Here is a 17303-nt window from a genome sequence, read left to right on the forward strand (position 1 = left end):
GTGGTGTTCAATGGTTTTTCAATGTTTTGTTGTATTGGGTACAAATTGATCTGTTCCACAATATTTGAAATAATGTCGTCTGACATAAGAAATGTAAAAAACTGAAGCGGCGAATGCAATGCCAATATCTCCGGTGTCAAATTGAGATTTCTTTTTCGCCACAACGGTTTCTTGAATACATCACACTCTTTGTCGATCCATACGCCTTCAAACATTGTGGCATACTCTATCCATCGGGCGTGATCACCTACAACAACTGGCTCTTCTGCAACATCCATGCCTAATAAAAATCTTATTTAGAAACAAAAAGCTTTCGTATAAGAGAAAGGGATATTTTACATTGATTTGGTTCACTATTTTCTTCTATAACTGGATTGCCAATATCGATATCTGCAATATCTGCCACAGTCTGAGCAACAGCTAAGTCAGCAATGTTCTGAACATCTGCTACTTCGTCTTCTAAATCTTCACTATGCAAAGCAGCACTAAAGTCAAAAGGGTCTACATCACTGTCATCAGCAGAAAAATCGCCGCCGTCTTCGCTTTCCGACCACGCAATAGAATTAACGAACTCCCTTAGCTCTTCTTCAGTTCGAAAATCACGTATTCTACGAGACATTGCTGAAAAAACTACAAAAAAGCCATAGTATAATCATTTTGTATATAATTTCATATTTGCAAAATTTCGTACTCCGGGTGCCTGACGGTTCCGCAAGGAACTAACCAAAAAATCAAACAAATTTTACAAACAAATAAAATTTACTTACCTATAAAACTTATCTTAGCTTATTTACACTATTATTTAAACTTTGAGATTTTTTCCCGTTCCGATGCACTCAACTCAATACAAACATGCCAACTGACACTTATTAAAAGTGGGGATAGAATTAGCATATGGCGCATGAATCAATTACGGGCTTATAATGACAAGCAATTTCTAAAATAAAATTCGTTTAACAGAATTTTGAATTTAAGCGGTTGCTTCCTGGCGGTACCAGTGGGTTATTAAGGGTTAATATATCGTTCGTATCAAAACCTGAAAAAGCAATGATGCAAAAACGAAAAAACGCGACACATATAATAACATAAACATCGATAATCGAAGAAAACTGTCAACATAACCTTATTGTTAGACCTGTTTTGACGTGATTTTTTCCGCGTCGCAAGCATAGATCCAAGACTCATCGCCAGTAATAATATGGTTCCAATACATTCTTTTGACTGGTGGTGAAAAAAATTTTGTGATTTTCACTGATCTTGCCGATATTTCAACGAATGTGAATTGGAAGTCACAAGGTGACTTTCGGAAAGATTGCTCTATATAAATAAAGCAGACACCGTGTCTGGGCAGTGCTTAGGTGACTCTCGCGCCACGATGTGATGCGATTTGGAATTCACAAGATGACTTCAGGAGACGTGAGCTGCCAGCTAACTCTACATATATAAATAAAATAGGCATTGTGCCTTGCCAGTGTTTAGGTGACTCTCACGCCGTGATGTGATGTGATGCTAATCGTCGATTTTGAAGCACCAAATTCTTTAATTTATTTACGTGTTGATCGTTGGTTGATGTTGATGGCCTTCCTGGACATGGTAATGAAATTGAATAATTGTACCAATCAAAACAAAAACAAAAACAAAACTCGCGACTAACAATTATCACTGAAGGTCATTTTTAATTAATATTAATACTATAAGAAAAGGTCAGTTCAAACTTCCGCCACTTTTCTATTATAGTTGGACCGAATTTGTTCTTAATTCTTTATCTTATTCTGTTCGAAGGTACCACTCGTCTCGAACTTATTTGCGTAGGCAAGCGATTTCGCACAACACCACAATTTTCCAACGATATTAAATCACACGACGACCTTGGAGGCCCAGCCACAGACCCACGACACGAGAAAATGCGTTCAATAAAGTTTCCTTCAATAAAATGATTTTTTCGTTGACTTGGTGGTCGTTTGCCTTCAATTTTTACATGAGTTGTATTTTGTAAGCACTTAGGATGTTCTTCGATACTCTGCTCCACAGCAGCAATAGCATTTACGGCGCATACCGTACCACCGTCTCTGGAGATTCACATTGTTCAATAGAGCAAAAGTGGTGTGAAACCTAACCAATGTTCCTCGAATTACTGACTCTGCGAGGCTATGCTTCGATTTTCAAACGTTGTTTCGGAGTAGACTTACTCCATTATACATCCATTATATATTATATTCACTAATTTTTTGTCTACTTCTCAAAAATTGCCCTAAATATCATTTGACCTAACTAAAACATTAATAAATATTTATATCACAGAAATATTATTATTAGAGAGTTTTGTATTCGTCATTAAAAATTACTGCTATACGAGTATTTAACAACCCAGAGTTAGACAGAGTATATATGTACATATATACATATGTACATACATATACATAACCACGAATGTGTGTCATAGACATATCTTGGTTGCGCTATATTCCATGTGCAAGTGACGAAACAATATTTTTCTAAATCGGCTTTAGGTCATAAAAAATAATAGGTTCTATGCAACTTCCGCTGGAAAGAGTTTTAGTTCAAAACGTTGTCTAATGTATACCAGTAAACCAATGCCTTGTGACAAACAAATTTCATATATTTATAAGAATTTCGGAAACTAACTTACTATTAACTGCACAAAGGTATATTCAAAACTATGCCAGAATGTTTCTTACAAATTTATTAGATAAAATATGTAGATACATACATATGTATATAAAAAAGTATTATACTTCAGAGTTATATATTTTCCTTTAATTGATTAACTTATTCAATCTAGAATATACATATATGTATGTTCGAAATTATTTTCTTATTTATCTGTGAGTGTAAGAAGAGAAGAAATATCCAGTCATAAATTCGTTCGTCTTCAATTACATAACATAGTCTATTATTATTGTTTTTATATAGTATACGTATATAAAGAAAAAACACAAATAAAAAGAGCTTTTATCTTTCACAAGCTTGTGTTGCCTGGGAAAACCCTTCCTACCAGAAAGTATGTAGAAATGTGGTGTAGCAATACGGCTGACATTTCTTTCGCTCGCTTGGAACCGTAACAGATTGCGCGGTGCGTTCAACTCGCGTTAAGATGCTTCTTTACAACGTTTCCACATACTGTTTGCCTGCTATGGAACACATGCTGTGACAATGTTACCGATTCCAAGCGCTCTGATAGTGAGCACACATTCACCAACAACTTTATTTGTTTACTGTTGCCGACAATAAGGATGCGCACGATGATGATGATGGCGCTGCTAATACTCGTTGATGATTTTGGTACGACTTCCTATTCTTATCACAAACAACACACGCCTCTGCCATAGCGAACAGAGTGACGAAATAAAGAGGCAATAATTTTCGGGGTTTAAGCAAAAAACATATGAGTAGCGCTTTAAATATTCCCCTTCACCAAGGCATCAAAAAAGGTACAAAATAATAATAACTTTCAACTAGAATTTGCGAATGAAAAGTTACTGAAAATCTATAATTTAAAAAAATATATATACTTTGGAATCAATTATAAAGGGTGCTCCATTTCCAGGTTACCTACTTTAAAAAATACGCAGACACTTGACATTTAATGGGAAATGTTTACTATCATTCGAAAGAGCATTATTTTGCATTTATTTTGTGATGATTATCTCTTCCTAATGATGGCCGCGGCTACGTCTCAGATGGTACATCCGTTGAGTTCAATTTTTGGCAAATTACTCTCTTGATGTTTTATTCCAAGGCCTCTATCGAAGCCTCATAGTCCTCATAGACTTTGCATATCCCTACAGGAAAAAGTCTAATGGTGTGTTATCAACGGTCTTGATGGTCAGTCGGTCGACCCAAAACGTGAAGTTATCTTCTGGTCGAAGTGTTCTCTCACTAAACGCATTGATTGATGTCCGCAGCTGTTACTCAGTTGCCTGAGAAATTCAAATGGAATCAATGAAAGAGCAATAACTTGACAACACCGTTAGTTCTGCTTTCTCCAGACTGCATAAGGCTGTGAAGCAAATGGGTCTGGTAGTGTGTGAGGGCAAGAAATACTATATCTTCTGTGATCAAACAAACAGTCGTCGCTTCCGTGTTTTTATCTCACTTTTGACAGTCATAACTTCGAACTCGTCATATTGCAACCATCGTTAACGGGCTACCTCGGGTAAAATACAGCATTTTTTCAAAACTTTTTTTCTCATATAAAAAATTAAATATTTTTATTGTTACAAACATACACTATTAACCAAGAAATTCTTAAATTTTTGGAAAAAAATTATTAAATTGCGACGCCAAAATGAAAATTTCAGTGAAAACTTGGCGATTTTTTTTTATAGTTGTAATTGAAAAAAATCCAAGTCTTTAAGAATTGTATGTCAAAGACCTGTGTAAAATTTCATGAAATCGGTTGAGTAGTTCCCGAGAAATCTTGCCAACCGAAACCACAAGTTCTCAAAGCTGTATTCCCGTAACCATTGCTCGGACCCGCTTGAAAATTTAGACAAGAGGTGTTGTATATTTTAATAAAAAAAAATCGATTATGAAACCCGTAAACTCATGTGAGCCCTTAACACCAACAACAATGTCAGCTTCGAAATCTAACGCAAAATAACTCTTGCCAACAAGTGCTACTTCAGACTGAGTAGATAATTGCGAAGTACAGTATTCTCTCGAGAACAAATATTAAACTCTACAAGTCACTCATCATCCCCGGCCTGCTATATGGTGTAGAGGTATGGACGATGACAACATCTAATGAGTCGGGGTTATTAATTTTTGTGTGAAAGGTTCTGTTGAAGACTTATGGTTTACGGCAGTCGTTGACACGATGAGCTGTACGAGATGTACGAGTAAAAAAGTTAATTTTTTTCCAGAATTTTGATTCAGACCACGAAGTAATATATCTGACGCACATTCGCCGGTCTTGTCAGTTGAAAGGTGCAGTGTAAAGGCCAGGTAAAATAGCTTTGAATAATGTGCGCTTCCTATGTTGCTAAAGAGGTGGACCCTTAATTAATGAGGGGTCGGCAATCAGTCGTACTATTTCAAGGTTCGATGGTTCCGCAGGGCTGTACCCTCTCCTCGCTACTGTTTAAATTCTATACTTCGAAACTGCTTGACCAAGAAAAGTGAATATCCATCACCTCATACGCAATAAATCATAAGGCTGCAAGCCAAGGATTATCAAGGTCTTACCATTATCGTGATACTGATACACGGACTTCGGGAGGACTTCAATTATTGAATCTGCAAGGACAGCTGCTGCAGCTGCGCGTCGGGTGGAATGCGTACGTGCCCGACGGCTTCACCTAGTAATCAATCAATTAGCCAAACATACAATGACAGCGGAAGGGTTTGGCAGAGTTTCCTTGTAATCACGCACAAGCAAATGAAAACCCCATGTGATGAAATACCACCGACTCTTCTTTCAAGAGACAGCGTTACCAAAATGGTGAACTAGGAATATGAAGAAAGAGCAGGTTGAGAGAATTATTGGTAACAAACCAAGGCAATTTTCTAATGGGTAGTTATAACCTCAACAAAAAAATTTAATCGATAGACATTGCAAAAAAGAGATTTGGCTACTTGACGCATTCCACACTGGCCACTTAAGCACAAAAAGCACTTGCAATGAACTGCCGGTTCTGCAGCATGGAGCCGAAAAACCCCGAACAACTGCTGATTGACTGCAAAGCAGTCTGCAGACGCAGGATTAAGGCCTTTGCTTCCATGTTTCCATATAGGGATCACATCGCCTCAATATCAAACGAAAACCTTATATATTATCTATTTATGTAAAAATAATCCTTGCGCAACTTTGTTCTGGTTATTGTGGCAGGCTAATCTCCTGCTTATCCAAAATCGAACTTGATATACCAAATATATATCCTGCGCGTAATGACTCCCCGTGTGATTCCAATCACATTTTATACCCAGTGAATGAACGCTCCCGTTTATTTTTCCCATTAGATGACTTCGATGATAAGTAACTTGAGTTCTGCAACCCTAACAGGGATTAGAAAACCGATATGACGGCAAAAGTATTTCCAGCAGAAAATTCCCAGAACAGCCGAAACTTATCCGGCCAAGTAAGTGTGTCAAAATAATCTAAATTCCCTTTTTCCCAATGTAATTGCAGCAGTATCGTCACTTGAGATCAATAACTTGAAAAAAACTGTTAAAATGTTAAGTAATTAAAATACGCTTAATTTTACCTGCAGGCCGCCGACAACAAAATATGTAAGTTTAAACAGAAAATCTGTTAACTTTGACTGCACCGCAAATGTAACATTTTTCACAAATAAAAAAGTTTTCTATGCAAGGACTGGATTTTGATCGATATATACTATATTGGTGGTTCTTCAAATGAGAGCTTTTAGAGAGAACAGGTTATGTAGAAAATTTTGAAACGATATCTCAAAAATTTAGGGTATAGTTTGCGTATATACAGACGGACAGAGAAACATACATCGAAAAATCGACTCAGCTATTCACGCTGATCATATATAAATATATGCATGTACATGTATCCGTTCCCACGTTGATTGGGTCTACGTATCCCGAACGGACCCGAAGGTTTTATCTGTCAGCTCGGCAGAATTACGTCGTTATAACAACATAAACATATGTATATAGGGTCTCCGACGTTTCCTTCTGGGTGTTGCAAACTTCATTGGAAATTAAATATGCCCTGCTCAGGGTACACAATTTAAAACAAAACACTGTGTTTTTAGTATTATATCTTCCAGATGTTTTGAAAACCCTCCGCATTTCAGAAAAGGCATACATATGTATGTACATATACAGATTTACTAATAACTATATATTATATAAACACAATAAATAATCTTAAATAAAATTAAGCAACATTTATTATACCACTTAAAAAAACACATAAGCCAAATATAAATACAATTACACTTAAAATGATAAAAAAAAAAACAGAAATTTCATTCCATTGTCATATCATCTGGTATTTCTGAATCTTCAATTGTACGGCTCGCCGGTATATAAACTTTAAAAGCAAATTTAGATTTCACAAAAGATCCTGTGTTAAGCACGGTGCAACCATGTTGTGTTGTTGAGAAACTTTGGCATGAATCGCCAATAACAACCAAATCGGGCAATGGATACAACCACAAAGCTGAATCAAAATCCCAATGCACGGGCGTAGCAATCGGGTGTATAGGCGTTAAATGATTTTGACATATCAGAGTACGCGCAAAATGTTGTTCGATATTATCTGTATCAGGTGGGAAATGTAACGTGTTGCGGCAGAACTTTGCCATTAAATCCAATCTACAAACGACAATTTGTTGCGTACAATACTGCAGCCGACAAGGATTAGTTGCCAAAATTGTCCGTGGCCATGCTTTACACAAACCAGTTGTGAGCGTTTCAGGTAGTGAGGCACGCGGCAAAATATTTGGAGCTGTTGGGTCTTCACAAGAAGGAATAATTATCAAATCCGTTTGCTTTTTCAGCTGATCGCATCCAGCCGCTAACGTACCCAGTGCCGTTAAATTTTGAGATAGTGAATGGTAATTGCTATTGGAAGCAACGAATGGTCCCATTAGCACTATAGCAACAGGTGGGCATGAATCATAACCCACAAATAACATACGCAATCTGTCTAAAACTACTGGGTTATCTAGACGAACATCTGATAGAAAAACCAGCGTGGCCTCAGTATTTGTACTTTCCAGTTCTTGTAGGCGTGTGGAATATTTCAGTAACTTCACCGATTCTCCACCCCAACTATTTTGTGTACCAAAAAATGCTCTGGAGCTAGTCGCTGCCTCCGCAGGTGGAAATCCTAAGCCATCAACTGAAATAAAATAACTTTAATACAAATGTTACATAAATTATCTTTCAGCATACTGACCTTTAAGGATGCCATTATTGTATGAACCTTCAGCTAAGACGAAACATCCCTCACAAAAGAAACCAGAGTGGAAACGTGTTCCACTTAAGTCCAATTCAATACTACCCGTAGGATCTTCTATGTAAAATTTTCCTTCTTTCAGCTGTGCCAATAGACCAAGTATAACTGCTTCTTTTACCGATGATGTTGCAAGCAAATTCTCTGCGTATTGCAATTTGAATTTTTTCACTTGGGACCCCACTGAAACTCCTCCCTGTATTATAGCTGGAGCAAACAACTCGTGACGTAACGTCTTTTGCAGTAACATTGCATATCTCTCTCGCATGTATCCTGCTTTTAAAGCTGGACGTGTCAATATGGTGCGTAAATTCTTATTTGGTTCAAATTTTTTATTTTGTGCATTATAGTGGTAGCGTGGCACTTTGAACGCATCGATAACCGAGAAAATAGTCTCACCTTCATCCAAACCAACACGATTTATTTCATTAATAGCTTTTTCCAGTGCTCCTCGCTCTACTTGTGTCGTCTGTAAGCGCTGACCTTGCAAGTTTTCAGTGATAACAGTCAACCATTTTTCACGTTCTCCATCATCGAATGGAAGAAGTTGCTCCGCCAAATAAGCACTATTTTCTGACCGTATAAGAAATCCGCTTAGTTTGAAGGAACTTGTTATTTTTCTTTTAAGCTTCGTTAAATCATCCATTTTATTGTATATTTTTCAATATTGATTTGAATTAGGTGAATTATAAAATTATCTGTGTTAAGCCAAAAGATTTAATATATACATTCAAGAAAGTGGCGCCAAAAATATTAGTAAAAAGTGCGACCAAACAATAACCTGAGCTTTTTATGTTAATATACATAGCATACTTTTTAATTTATTACAGAATGCTTTATTCATTTACTATAAAATCAAAGCTAGTAGCATGTAATATAAATACAAATTTAAAGAAAATTATTTTCAGTAAATGTTGTGTATTTAAAGAAATTGAATTCATATTTATAAATGGACATCACTGTTTTTTCAACTTGTCAGCACTGTTTCACAGCTGTTTTATATACATATGATTGCATACAAAAGCAAAGAAAATTGCATATTAAACAATTTATACGAAAGATTCACAACTTTTGGCGAGATATTTGTTAACTCTTAAAATGTTGGAAACTTGTCAAAGGCGTCACATGCTACTAGGGCTCAGCCTATTAGTGGCTGCAACAGTAATAGTTCTCATTATCGAGTCGCATTTTCCTTCCAGCGAGAATACTCGACGCTCGCGAGCTCAACAGTTCGTCATTGAAAACAATTCCACATGCTGGCAGCGCGAAGAATATAGTGTCATACAGGAATGTCATCCGTGCACCGAATTTGATATTGTAAGCAAAAGCCTTGGTGTATGCATACACACGCATTACAAGGAAGTTCTACGTTGTAGAAGTGGGGAAACTGTGACGCGTAGCTGTGATCGTGTCGCGCTTATCGACCAGCGTAATTTCATTAAATTTGAGATTACTTGCTTCTGTATAGGCTCACTTAGCTATCTAGTTTCATATGCCAGAGATCGAATATTATCACGAAGAACACATTTAAAAATTGAACGACAATTGAACCGCATGCAATAACATTAAGAGGTTTGTCTACGATTGAAACTCCGAACTCAAATTCTAATAACAATTGACGTTTTACAAATTTCAGTAATGCAGCTTTAGGCTACGGGGAAATGGATGTGTATGTATTAAAGTTATGAGATTTTAACGATAGGTTAAGTGTATTGAGAATAATTTGTTACGACCGTAATGCTGATTAAAATTTAAGAATGAAAAAATCCAGATTCTTGATTAAAATTAACAACGATATCATCTTAAAAATGGTTAATTATGGTATTCTATCTTAAATTTAAACTTTTATTTTAAGTTAATAGAAATATGTTTTTGTTGTGTTTATCTAAATATGTGCACATATATTTGTATAATAATAATATAAAAGCTTCCAAAAGGGACGCTAACTATAAATTTACTAAATGGAATGCATTGCTAGATTATATAAGAATAAGTAAGATTATATAAGAATAAGTAAGATTGTAAATTAAGTATAGTTCAATTAAAATTTTCGAATAAAATAAATTTAAAGAGTCATTTCGTCAATAACATAAAACGTTCGAACACAAACATTCGTTATCCTCTACTTCCGACATACGAGTAATGTTTTTGTAACCTATTCTAGAATAACAGTTTGCAACTTTCAATGAATTAGTTTGGGTGCATAGAAGGTGCTTCAATAGCTTGGTATAAGTTGATATTGCTCTTCGATATCTTTCCTTGGTTCTTTTTTTATATGAATAACTTATTTCCGCCAATCTGGAATTAAATCCGGCTCAACAATCATTGTGGAGGCATTGCTTAGCTGCATTGAGACATTTTCACTGCCCACCATTCCGCTTGAATCCATAGAAGAGTCTTCGCATTTCGAATCAACGCTGTTGCCATTTCCGCTCTTCAAAGAATTATCTGTCATTGGTAGCGGTTTAGCTACGCCTATACGCACCACTCCTTTGGGTGCACCCTTTAGAGCTTGAACTGCTTGATCTAAAGAAGCATTTTCCAAATTAATAGAATTGACAAATAACAGACGATCTCCGGGTATAAGACGCCCGTCCAATTGTGCTACTCCGCCCGGTACTAAAGACCTTATAACAATTAGCGTATCGTTTGGGTCTAATGGATCTTGGTAGTCTAGTATGGAGAAGCCCAAACCACGATCGCCCTTGACCAGTTCTATTATCTGCGGCTCGGACGACCACATTGCAAGTCCTGTAAGTGGCTCCAGTGAGCGTGATTTAAGCTTGTTGAACGAGTCGTCGTTGACCGAACCAGCAGTGGCCAAGCTGCCATCGGATTTGGCTTTCACCAAACGATCAGAAGTCGGCATTAAATTCTCAAAATTGCTACTTAATTTCTTTAAGGTGTCATCTGAGAATGGCATTAAAGCATTCTTGCCTCGCCCACAGACCATACGTACATCTTGTGGCAATTCCTTGAGTATAGCAACTACTTCCAAATGATTCATTCCGAGCAAACGTTCGCCATTCACTTCCAATAATTCATCACCAGATCGAAGAACACCGTTTACACCAACAGGGCCATCAGCCAGTATTGAACGGATATAATGGTGAGGCCGAACTTCACGTCCACCTTCCACATCAACGGTTCCTTCCAAAGAAATTCCTAAACCACCGACTGCAAACTTTTTAATCTGCGCAACTATCACATCAACGTCGGGACCGACAATCTTTTTCCATTTGTGTATGATTTCCTGTTCAACATCTGGAGTTAACTCAGGATCAGTATAGTATTTATGCCGAGAAATTAAAGTTGAATTCTTAGCATGCATTGGTTCCTTTAAATACACAAGTTAAGTGAAATTTCAATAACCACTAACGATTTTACTTACTTCTACTTCAGTTAATTCACTTTCAGACTTGCCAATCGAACCTATGGAAACGTCTGTAGGTATAATTTTGGGTGTGCCATCAATGGAGTCACGTACTGCTATCATTTTTTTACCCGATCCAAAACTGCTTAAAGTAGTTGTAGGTATTGACGTAGTAGTTCCTGGCGTGACAGCCATAAATGAATCTGGGACGATGGCTGATGATAAATTAGAAATACCATCAAAAGATAGGTCATGCGAATCTTCTGCGACGTGAGTCGGATATTGTGTTTTAGCCACAGACGATGTGCGTTGTGATGTGACTGGCGTAATGGGAGAAGGCAAATTAACTCTTGAAGGTGTTGACGGAACACTTGGTATTTTATCATTGGCAGCAATAGCCTGTTGCAATTGTTCGTACTTTGGACCACGTAAGTAACGCTCCAAGCGTAAATTAACTACTTGTCCTGATTTCTTGAGCAGCTCTACCGCTTGGTGATTCGAGAAACCTTGCAACGATTGACCATCCACCTCAATAATGCGATCATTAACGCGAATACGTCCACTCATATCCGCAGCAGATCCTGGTGAAACGCTCTTTACAAATATACCTGAAAGTTCTTCTTTTTCGCAGACATATCCAGCTATAGTAATGCCAAGACCATTCATGTCTTTAGTCAATTCAACTTGTAGTTTCTCAGTTTCGGGTAAATCCAAAAATTCAACTAAATCGATAGTCGGTACTGCCATTGGTGGACGTTTAGAAATATCATCCGAGCGGTAAATAAATCTTTCATCTTCTGTTGTAGTTTGTGGCGTAGACGCAGTAGAACTTTCACCGAATATCTCCGGATAACCAGTAGAAATTAAGTACCGTTCTAACTCCACAGGATCCGCTAAAACACGCGTGGGTACTATAGCACTTCCAGGTTCTAGTGTAAATTGTGCAGGCGATGACTGCTCCATAGGACGCGCCACTACGAGGCGCACGTGCGTACCTGATTGCCGCAGTACTGCTGCCACCTGCTCAGACACCATATCATGCAAATTTACATCACCGATTTGCAAAATATGATCTCCAGAACGCAAGCGTCCATCACGATCTGCAACCCCACCTGGTAAAATAGTTTTCACAGTCACACCTGATGTGCGCGCACCAATTATTCCGAATCCAAGACCAGTACCATCATTAACCAACTCAATGGCCTGTATTTGAGCATAGTCTGCAGCGAAGAGATCGCTTGCTATTTTAGAATTCTGAGAATGTGGACGTCCTTGTTCGTCGGATTCGAGTGCTCCCGTCAATACAGAAGGTGTAAGTTGTCCACTCCCTGGACTACTTGGACCCGAATGAGGAGAAAGTGGAGCAGACGAAAAATCATACATAACATCACCACCGTTAATACTCAACACCAAATTTCCAGCCACGTCGATATCAAAATCATTGGGGAGCATTGATGGATGTTGCGCTAACTGAGCATTTAATTCGGAAAGGGAATCCTGTACGTGAACAATTGTACGAAAAACTGGATCCTGTAATAAATCTAAAATTGTTTTAAGGCTCTCGGCAGTTTGCATTTGCAATTTTGGATCTTCAGATTCATCGATGCCCTTTTTAACAGCTTCGATTTGCTGCAGGGCACTAGAGATGTCCGCTCCCAAATGCATTGTAGTATTGTATATCCGTACAAGCACAAATAAAATATTATAACACGAATATATTTGATAACGATCTATATAATTTTCATAGGACAGAAATTTTCCAAATTTTTTCGTTTTTCCTTTGCTTAGCTAATTAAATTTAAACATGTGCTGCCTAGTTTTAATAGAAATAGTATTGCCATTTCAAGCTATTTGCTTTGTTTTTGTGTTTCACCTTTGTACCATTATTCGTAAATATTTGTATAAAAAAATCACTTAAAGCGAATTACACAGGAATTCATCTTCTATGGCTAACCCTAGTTTCAGAGGTGCGATTTTGAACAAAAAGGTTTCAAAGAAAGCGTTAAAGATTATAATGGGTAAGGTTATAACGGGATAACCGTTAAAACAACAATAACAACAGCTTAACGAATGATGATAAGCTTACAAGTTACTTATAAGAAGGATGAATAATGGATGGTGGCAAGATACATGATTTGATAGGTGTTGCCGCATTCCTGTTGATGAATTCTGCCGAGTTGACAATTCGTGACCGGATAAAAAATCCGGTTCCGTTTCGGTTACGTTGACTCGACTGCCGTGTTAGCTGCTCCCAACGCATTCCTCTAGTAGTGTCTCTATATGCTAAAATGCAGCAATCTCATATTGTTAAGCTAAAATGCGGGTGCTGATCACCATAAAAACTCGGGAAAAACCCGTTTTATGTCTCTGCGTGGAGCCATTTCCTCGAACTTGTTCGGTCTAGTAACAATAATTTATAATCTGATTGTTGACGAAAATCACAAAAGTATTTGTTTTCAGCGAAAGTCAATTGGTTTGATCAAATATTCAATAACGAAAACATAAATTAGTTTGTAATAACGAATTGGAGCATTCCATTCTCAGCCCACATGAATCGCACCGAACTCGATTACTATGCAGTATTAAATGTGCCTCATGATGCGCCCAAGGAGAGTATAACGTTGGCGTATCGCAAATTGGCCATACAGCTGTGTCCCCATCGCGATCCAAAGTATGAACGTGACTTCGTTCCTCTTTTGGGACCAACACATATGGAACCTTTGTCATCTAATCGCCAATGGGAATATATTAACATGGCCTATGATGTTTTAGGTAAGAACAACAGCGTTACAATACACATATGCCAACATTTTTAAGGCGATAATTTGTAGGAAACGATTTGTATCGAGCCATCTACGATCGTTTCGGTGAGGCTGGACTATTTCAAGGCATTCAATTGCCTAACGGTTACTTTCCGCCTTATCAATATCATGGTGACCATATGAAAGTATATCATGACGTTTTTGGCAGCTACTCGCCTTACGCAAATATCATCGACATCGTTACGAACCCACCTTTGCTCTATTCTACATTGGAACATGGCATTGGAGTACGTAAGAAAGACCCGCCGGTAGAGAAAATTATTTATCTGGAGTTAGAAGAAGTATTCAAAGGTTGTACGAAATTAATGCACGTCTGGAGGCAAGAGTTCATTGACACGAAGGAAACACGCACAGAGAAAAGGTGGAGATAATAATGCAAGCAATTTATAAACGTCTACAAAAATTATATTTTTGATTCTTAGAAAGAAAACTCTTAAACTCAAGATACTACCAGGCACCACCCAAGGCACACGATTTTGCTTTAAGGAGGAAGGTGACCGCAGTCCCACGAAAATACCAGCAGATATTATATTTATAACAGCTGATAAACCACATCATCTATTCGAGCGCAGCCACCATCATGATTTAATCTATACCCATAACATAAGTTTAAGGGACGCGCTTGTCGGCTTTAGCTTCACAATTAAAACATTAGATAAGCGTGCTCTGAAAATAAACGTGTCCGATGTGGTATACCCTGGCTATATGAAAATTATGCCAAAGGAGGGACTTCCAGTTTGTGAAAATTTACCAATTGCTCCTGATATGAGACCCGCTGGATTGAAGAAGACGAAGTTTGGCGATCTAATTATAAAATTTCAAGGTAAGACTGAAATGGGAAATAGATACTCGTATGGCTGTGGTACGCAGTTACATTAGATATAAAACATACTCTTAGTCATACGAAGGAATATAAACCGGATATTCGAATAAGCGGTTTTCAGGTTATTCGAATAGTTTTAAGAGCTCTTGTCTAAAACCAGTTTTGAGTCAACGAAGGTTCATAAAAATTTGTTCGTCAGTTCATGAGGTGTATTTAATATTTGAACAGCTCAATTGACGGGCCTGGCACATAGCCCTAACCTTCAAGAGGCACGTTTATAAATTTAACAGCTGTTGGATCATTAGTTTGTGAATTATATTATTTTGAGTGAAGGACTTTAGTTCTTGTAAAAAAACGGATATAAAGGAATTTCGCATGTTGTTTAAAATATTACTTTTTGAAAGAAATATATACAGTTGATGCTGAATTTGGCTTGATGACGAGTTCCCGGACAATGTTGCAGAAAAATCAGCCACCAAAGATTGTTGGTATGACGTAGTAAAATACTCACCGAAGGCAGTGAACACAATAGACCGTCGAAAGCATTAAAAAGTCCACAAAAAAATATCAACTGAACGTGTACATCAGAGATCATTCACGAATATTTGAGTGTGATAAAGCTCTCTGAAAAGTGAGTGGGCCGAAGTGCCCGATTTTTTGTGTCGATATGTGACATTGGATGAAACATATGAAGCTCTGTCATTTCACTCCGAAGTCCAATCGAAAGTTGTCCAAGTGACCTGCATACGTTGAACCTGCCCCAAAGCGTGGAAAAACCTCGACAGGCAGCTGACAATGTTAAGGGGACTGCGCGTCCAATAATTTGTATTGACTATCTTGGAAATGGAAGAATCATCAACAGCGCCTATTACATGGTATTATTCGACCATTTGAGAGAAATCGCCAACAAAAGGTTGCATTTGAAGGAAAAGAAAGTGCTATTTCACCAAGACATTGCATTCTTCCTCAAGTCAGTAAAAACGTTGTGAAGAATCCATGAACTGTTCTTTGAATTGCTTCCGCATCCACCGCATTCTCCCGATATGACCCCTATCTACTATTTTCTATTCTTAGATATTAAAATAATGCTTACTTGGAAAGAAATTTTCGCCGAATGAAGAGGTGATCGCCAAAACTTAGATCTATTTTGAAGCAAAGAATAAATCGTACTACAAAAATGGTATCGATTAGCTGGAGGGCCGCAATAAATAGTGTACCACTCTTTAAGTAAACTATGTGTAATAAAAAAAAAAACGAATTTTGGCAAAAAATTCTTTTACTATGGTAGGCCGAACTTCTCAATTTGTTACTTACAATGTTGCTCATACGACATGGCGTACTATAAGAATACAGTACATTTGATGCATAACTTTAACTGTGTATAATTTTTAAAGGAATATTTTTATGAAAAAAATAATAAGGTCTGTTTTGTAGAGCTGAGAATTTTTTAATGGACTATCGTCTCTTCAAAGTTTAATTTCTTTGGAGGTAAAAAATTTATTGTAAAATATCAAAAGAATCGCATATAAAATATGTAAGAAGAGTGAAATTATAAATTGAAAATAAAGAGCTTGTTTACATTTAATCTGAAATACTTTCTTTGTAGAAATTTAAGCTTGTATTGCTGTTTTATGGTCAACATCAAATTTATTCTTTAAAGACTAGTACATACATAGTTAAAGTTTATGTGATTACTTCTAATTGGTGCGTTCTTTTCAGTTGAATATCCGAGAATTATGACACATAAAATGCGGAACATAACTAAGGAATTCTTCGATGAATTGGAAGATTTGGAAGAAGAAGCTGAAGATGCTCCACACCCTATTCACACACTTATGCAAAAGAGAGGAGGAAGAGGCAAACTCTAAACTGAGAGGCCGTTAGTAACTACCCATTCAAGAAATACGGGATAACGGTGTTTTCGAAATGTGTATTTTTATTATATTTTGTTTTAAATTCAACGATGTTACGTTGTTTTCGGAAACCTGAATTCATATTTTATACACGTGCATACATATATCACAAATCTTATAATCGATCGGAAATTTACAGAAAAAACTTTGTTTTGAAATAAAACAGAACTTTACCACGTTAAATATTATGTCACAAAGCAGGGTGGCAAATTTTATATTTCTCAAAAATTTTTCCCAAACCATTTGAATTAAAAATTGTGAATTTTATGGTGTATGACATAATACCGACAAATCAAGATGCTGGCCATTCAAAATACGGACAAATCCTATGGGATCACTATGCTGGACTATGTTAATATCGTCGAATATCTCGTACAGCTCATCGCACCATCGACTGCAATATTTGCCATTGCCAATG

General features: G+C 37.1%; 4 protein-coding genes across 4 annotated transcripts; 2 read left to right on the forward strand and 2 right to left on the reverse strand.

The window, feature by feature from the left end:
• Positions 1–6899: 6899 nt before the first annotated feature.
• Positions 6900–8634, reverse strand: LOC108965029 (DNA polymerase epsilon subunit 2). The gene is made up of 2 exons (XM_018927194.1): positions 7898–8634; positions 6900–7840 (listed from the first exon to the last, which is right to left on the reverse strand). Exons 1-2 carry the CDS (start codon positions 8598–8600, stop codon positions 6963–6965), a joined length of 1581 nt encoding a protein of 526 aa, XP_018782739.1. The 5' UTR covers positions 8601–8634; the 3' UTR covers positions 6900–6962.
• A 288-nt stretch (positions 8635–8922) lies between these two features.
• LOC108965051 (protein JTB) lies at positions 8923–9973 on the forward strand. The gene is made up of 2 exons (XM_018927223.1): positions 8923–9526; positions 9591–9973. Exon 1 carries the CDS (start codon positions 9053–9055, stop codon positions 9515–9517), a length of 465 nt encoding a protein of 154 aa, XP_018782768.1. The 5' UTR covers positions 8923–9052; the 3' UTR covers positions 9518–9526; positions 9591–9973.
• A 98-nt stretch (positions 9974–10071) lies between these two features.
• On the reverse strand, positions 10072–13091 carry LOC108965024 (patj homolog). The gene is made up of 2 exons (XM_018927180.1): positions 11346–13091; positions 10072–11291 (listed from the first exon to the last, which is right to left on the reverse strand). The coding sequence occupies exons 1-2, from the start codon at positions 12990–12992 to the stop codon at positions 10239–10241; spliced, it is 2700 nt and encodes an 899-aa protein (XP_018782725.1). The 5' UTR covers positions 12993–13091; the 3' UTR covers positions 10072–10238.
• Positions 13092–13638: 547 nt separating this feature from the next.
• On the forward strand, positions 13639–17014 carry LOC108965044 (dnaJ homolog subfamily B member 13). The gene is made up of 5 exons (XM_018927212.1): positions 13639–13730; positions 13788–14099; positions 14159–14510; positions 14572–14972; positions 16692–17014. Exons 2-5 carry the CDS (start codon positions 13877–13879, stop codon positions 16838–16840), a joined length of 1125 nt encoding a protein of 374 aa, XP_018782757.1. The 5' UTR covers positions 13639–13730; positions 13788–13876; the 3' UTR covers positions 16841–17014.
• Positions 17015–17303: the final 289 nt, after the last annotated feature.

The sequence above is a fragment of the Bactrocera latifrons genome, unplaced genomic scaffold, assembly GCF_001853355.1.
Source record: "Bactrocera latifrons isolate USDA-ARS-PBARC rearing strain unplaced genomic scaffold, ASM185335v1 scaffold_1, whole genome shotgun sequence".
NCBI classification, from domain to species: Eukaryota; Metazoa; Arthropoda; class Insecta; order Diptera; family Tephritidae; genus Bactrocera; species Bactrocera latifrons.

What these genes read in the sequence shown, in the direction of transcription:
- LOC108965024 (XM_018927180.1), bottom strand. Translation starts at nt 12,992, where the DNA reads ATGCATTTGGGAGCGGACATCTCTAGTGCCCTGCAGCAAATCGAAGCT. An exon ending in GTGAATTAACTGAAGTAGAA is followed by an intron (nt 11,292 to 11,345) that starts GTAAGTAAAATC and finishes GTGTATTTAAAG; the next exon opens with GAACCAATGCATGCTAAGAA.
- LOC108965051 (XM_018927223.1), top strand. Translation starts at nt 9,053, where the DNA reads ATGTTGGAAACTTGTCAAAGGCGTCACATGCTACTAGGGCTCAGCCTA.
- LOC108965029 (XM_018927194.1), bottom strand. Translation starts at nt 8,600, where the DNA reads ATGGATGATTTAACGAAGCTTAAAAGAAAAATAACAAGTTCCTTCAAA. An exon ending in CAATAATGGCATCCTTAAAG is followed by an intron (nt 7,841 to 7,897) that starts GTCAGTATGCTG and finishes ATTTTATTTCAG; the next exon opens with TTGATGGCTTAGGATTTCCA.
- LOC108965044 (XM_018927212.1), top strand. Translation starts at nt 13,877, where the DNA reads ATGAATCGCACCGAACTCGATTACTATGCAGTATTAAATGTGCCTCAT. An exon ending in GAAACACGCACAGAGAAAAG is followed by an intron (nt 14,511 to 14,571) that starts GTGGAGATAATA and finishes TTTGATTCTTAG; the next exon opens with AAAGAAAACTCTTAAACTCA. An exon ending in TCTAATTATAAAATTTCAAG is followed by an intron (nt 14,973 to 16,691) that starts GTAAGACTGAAA and finishes CGTTCTTTTCAG; the next exon opens with TTGAATATCCGAGAATTATG.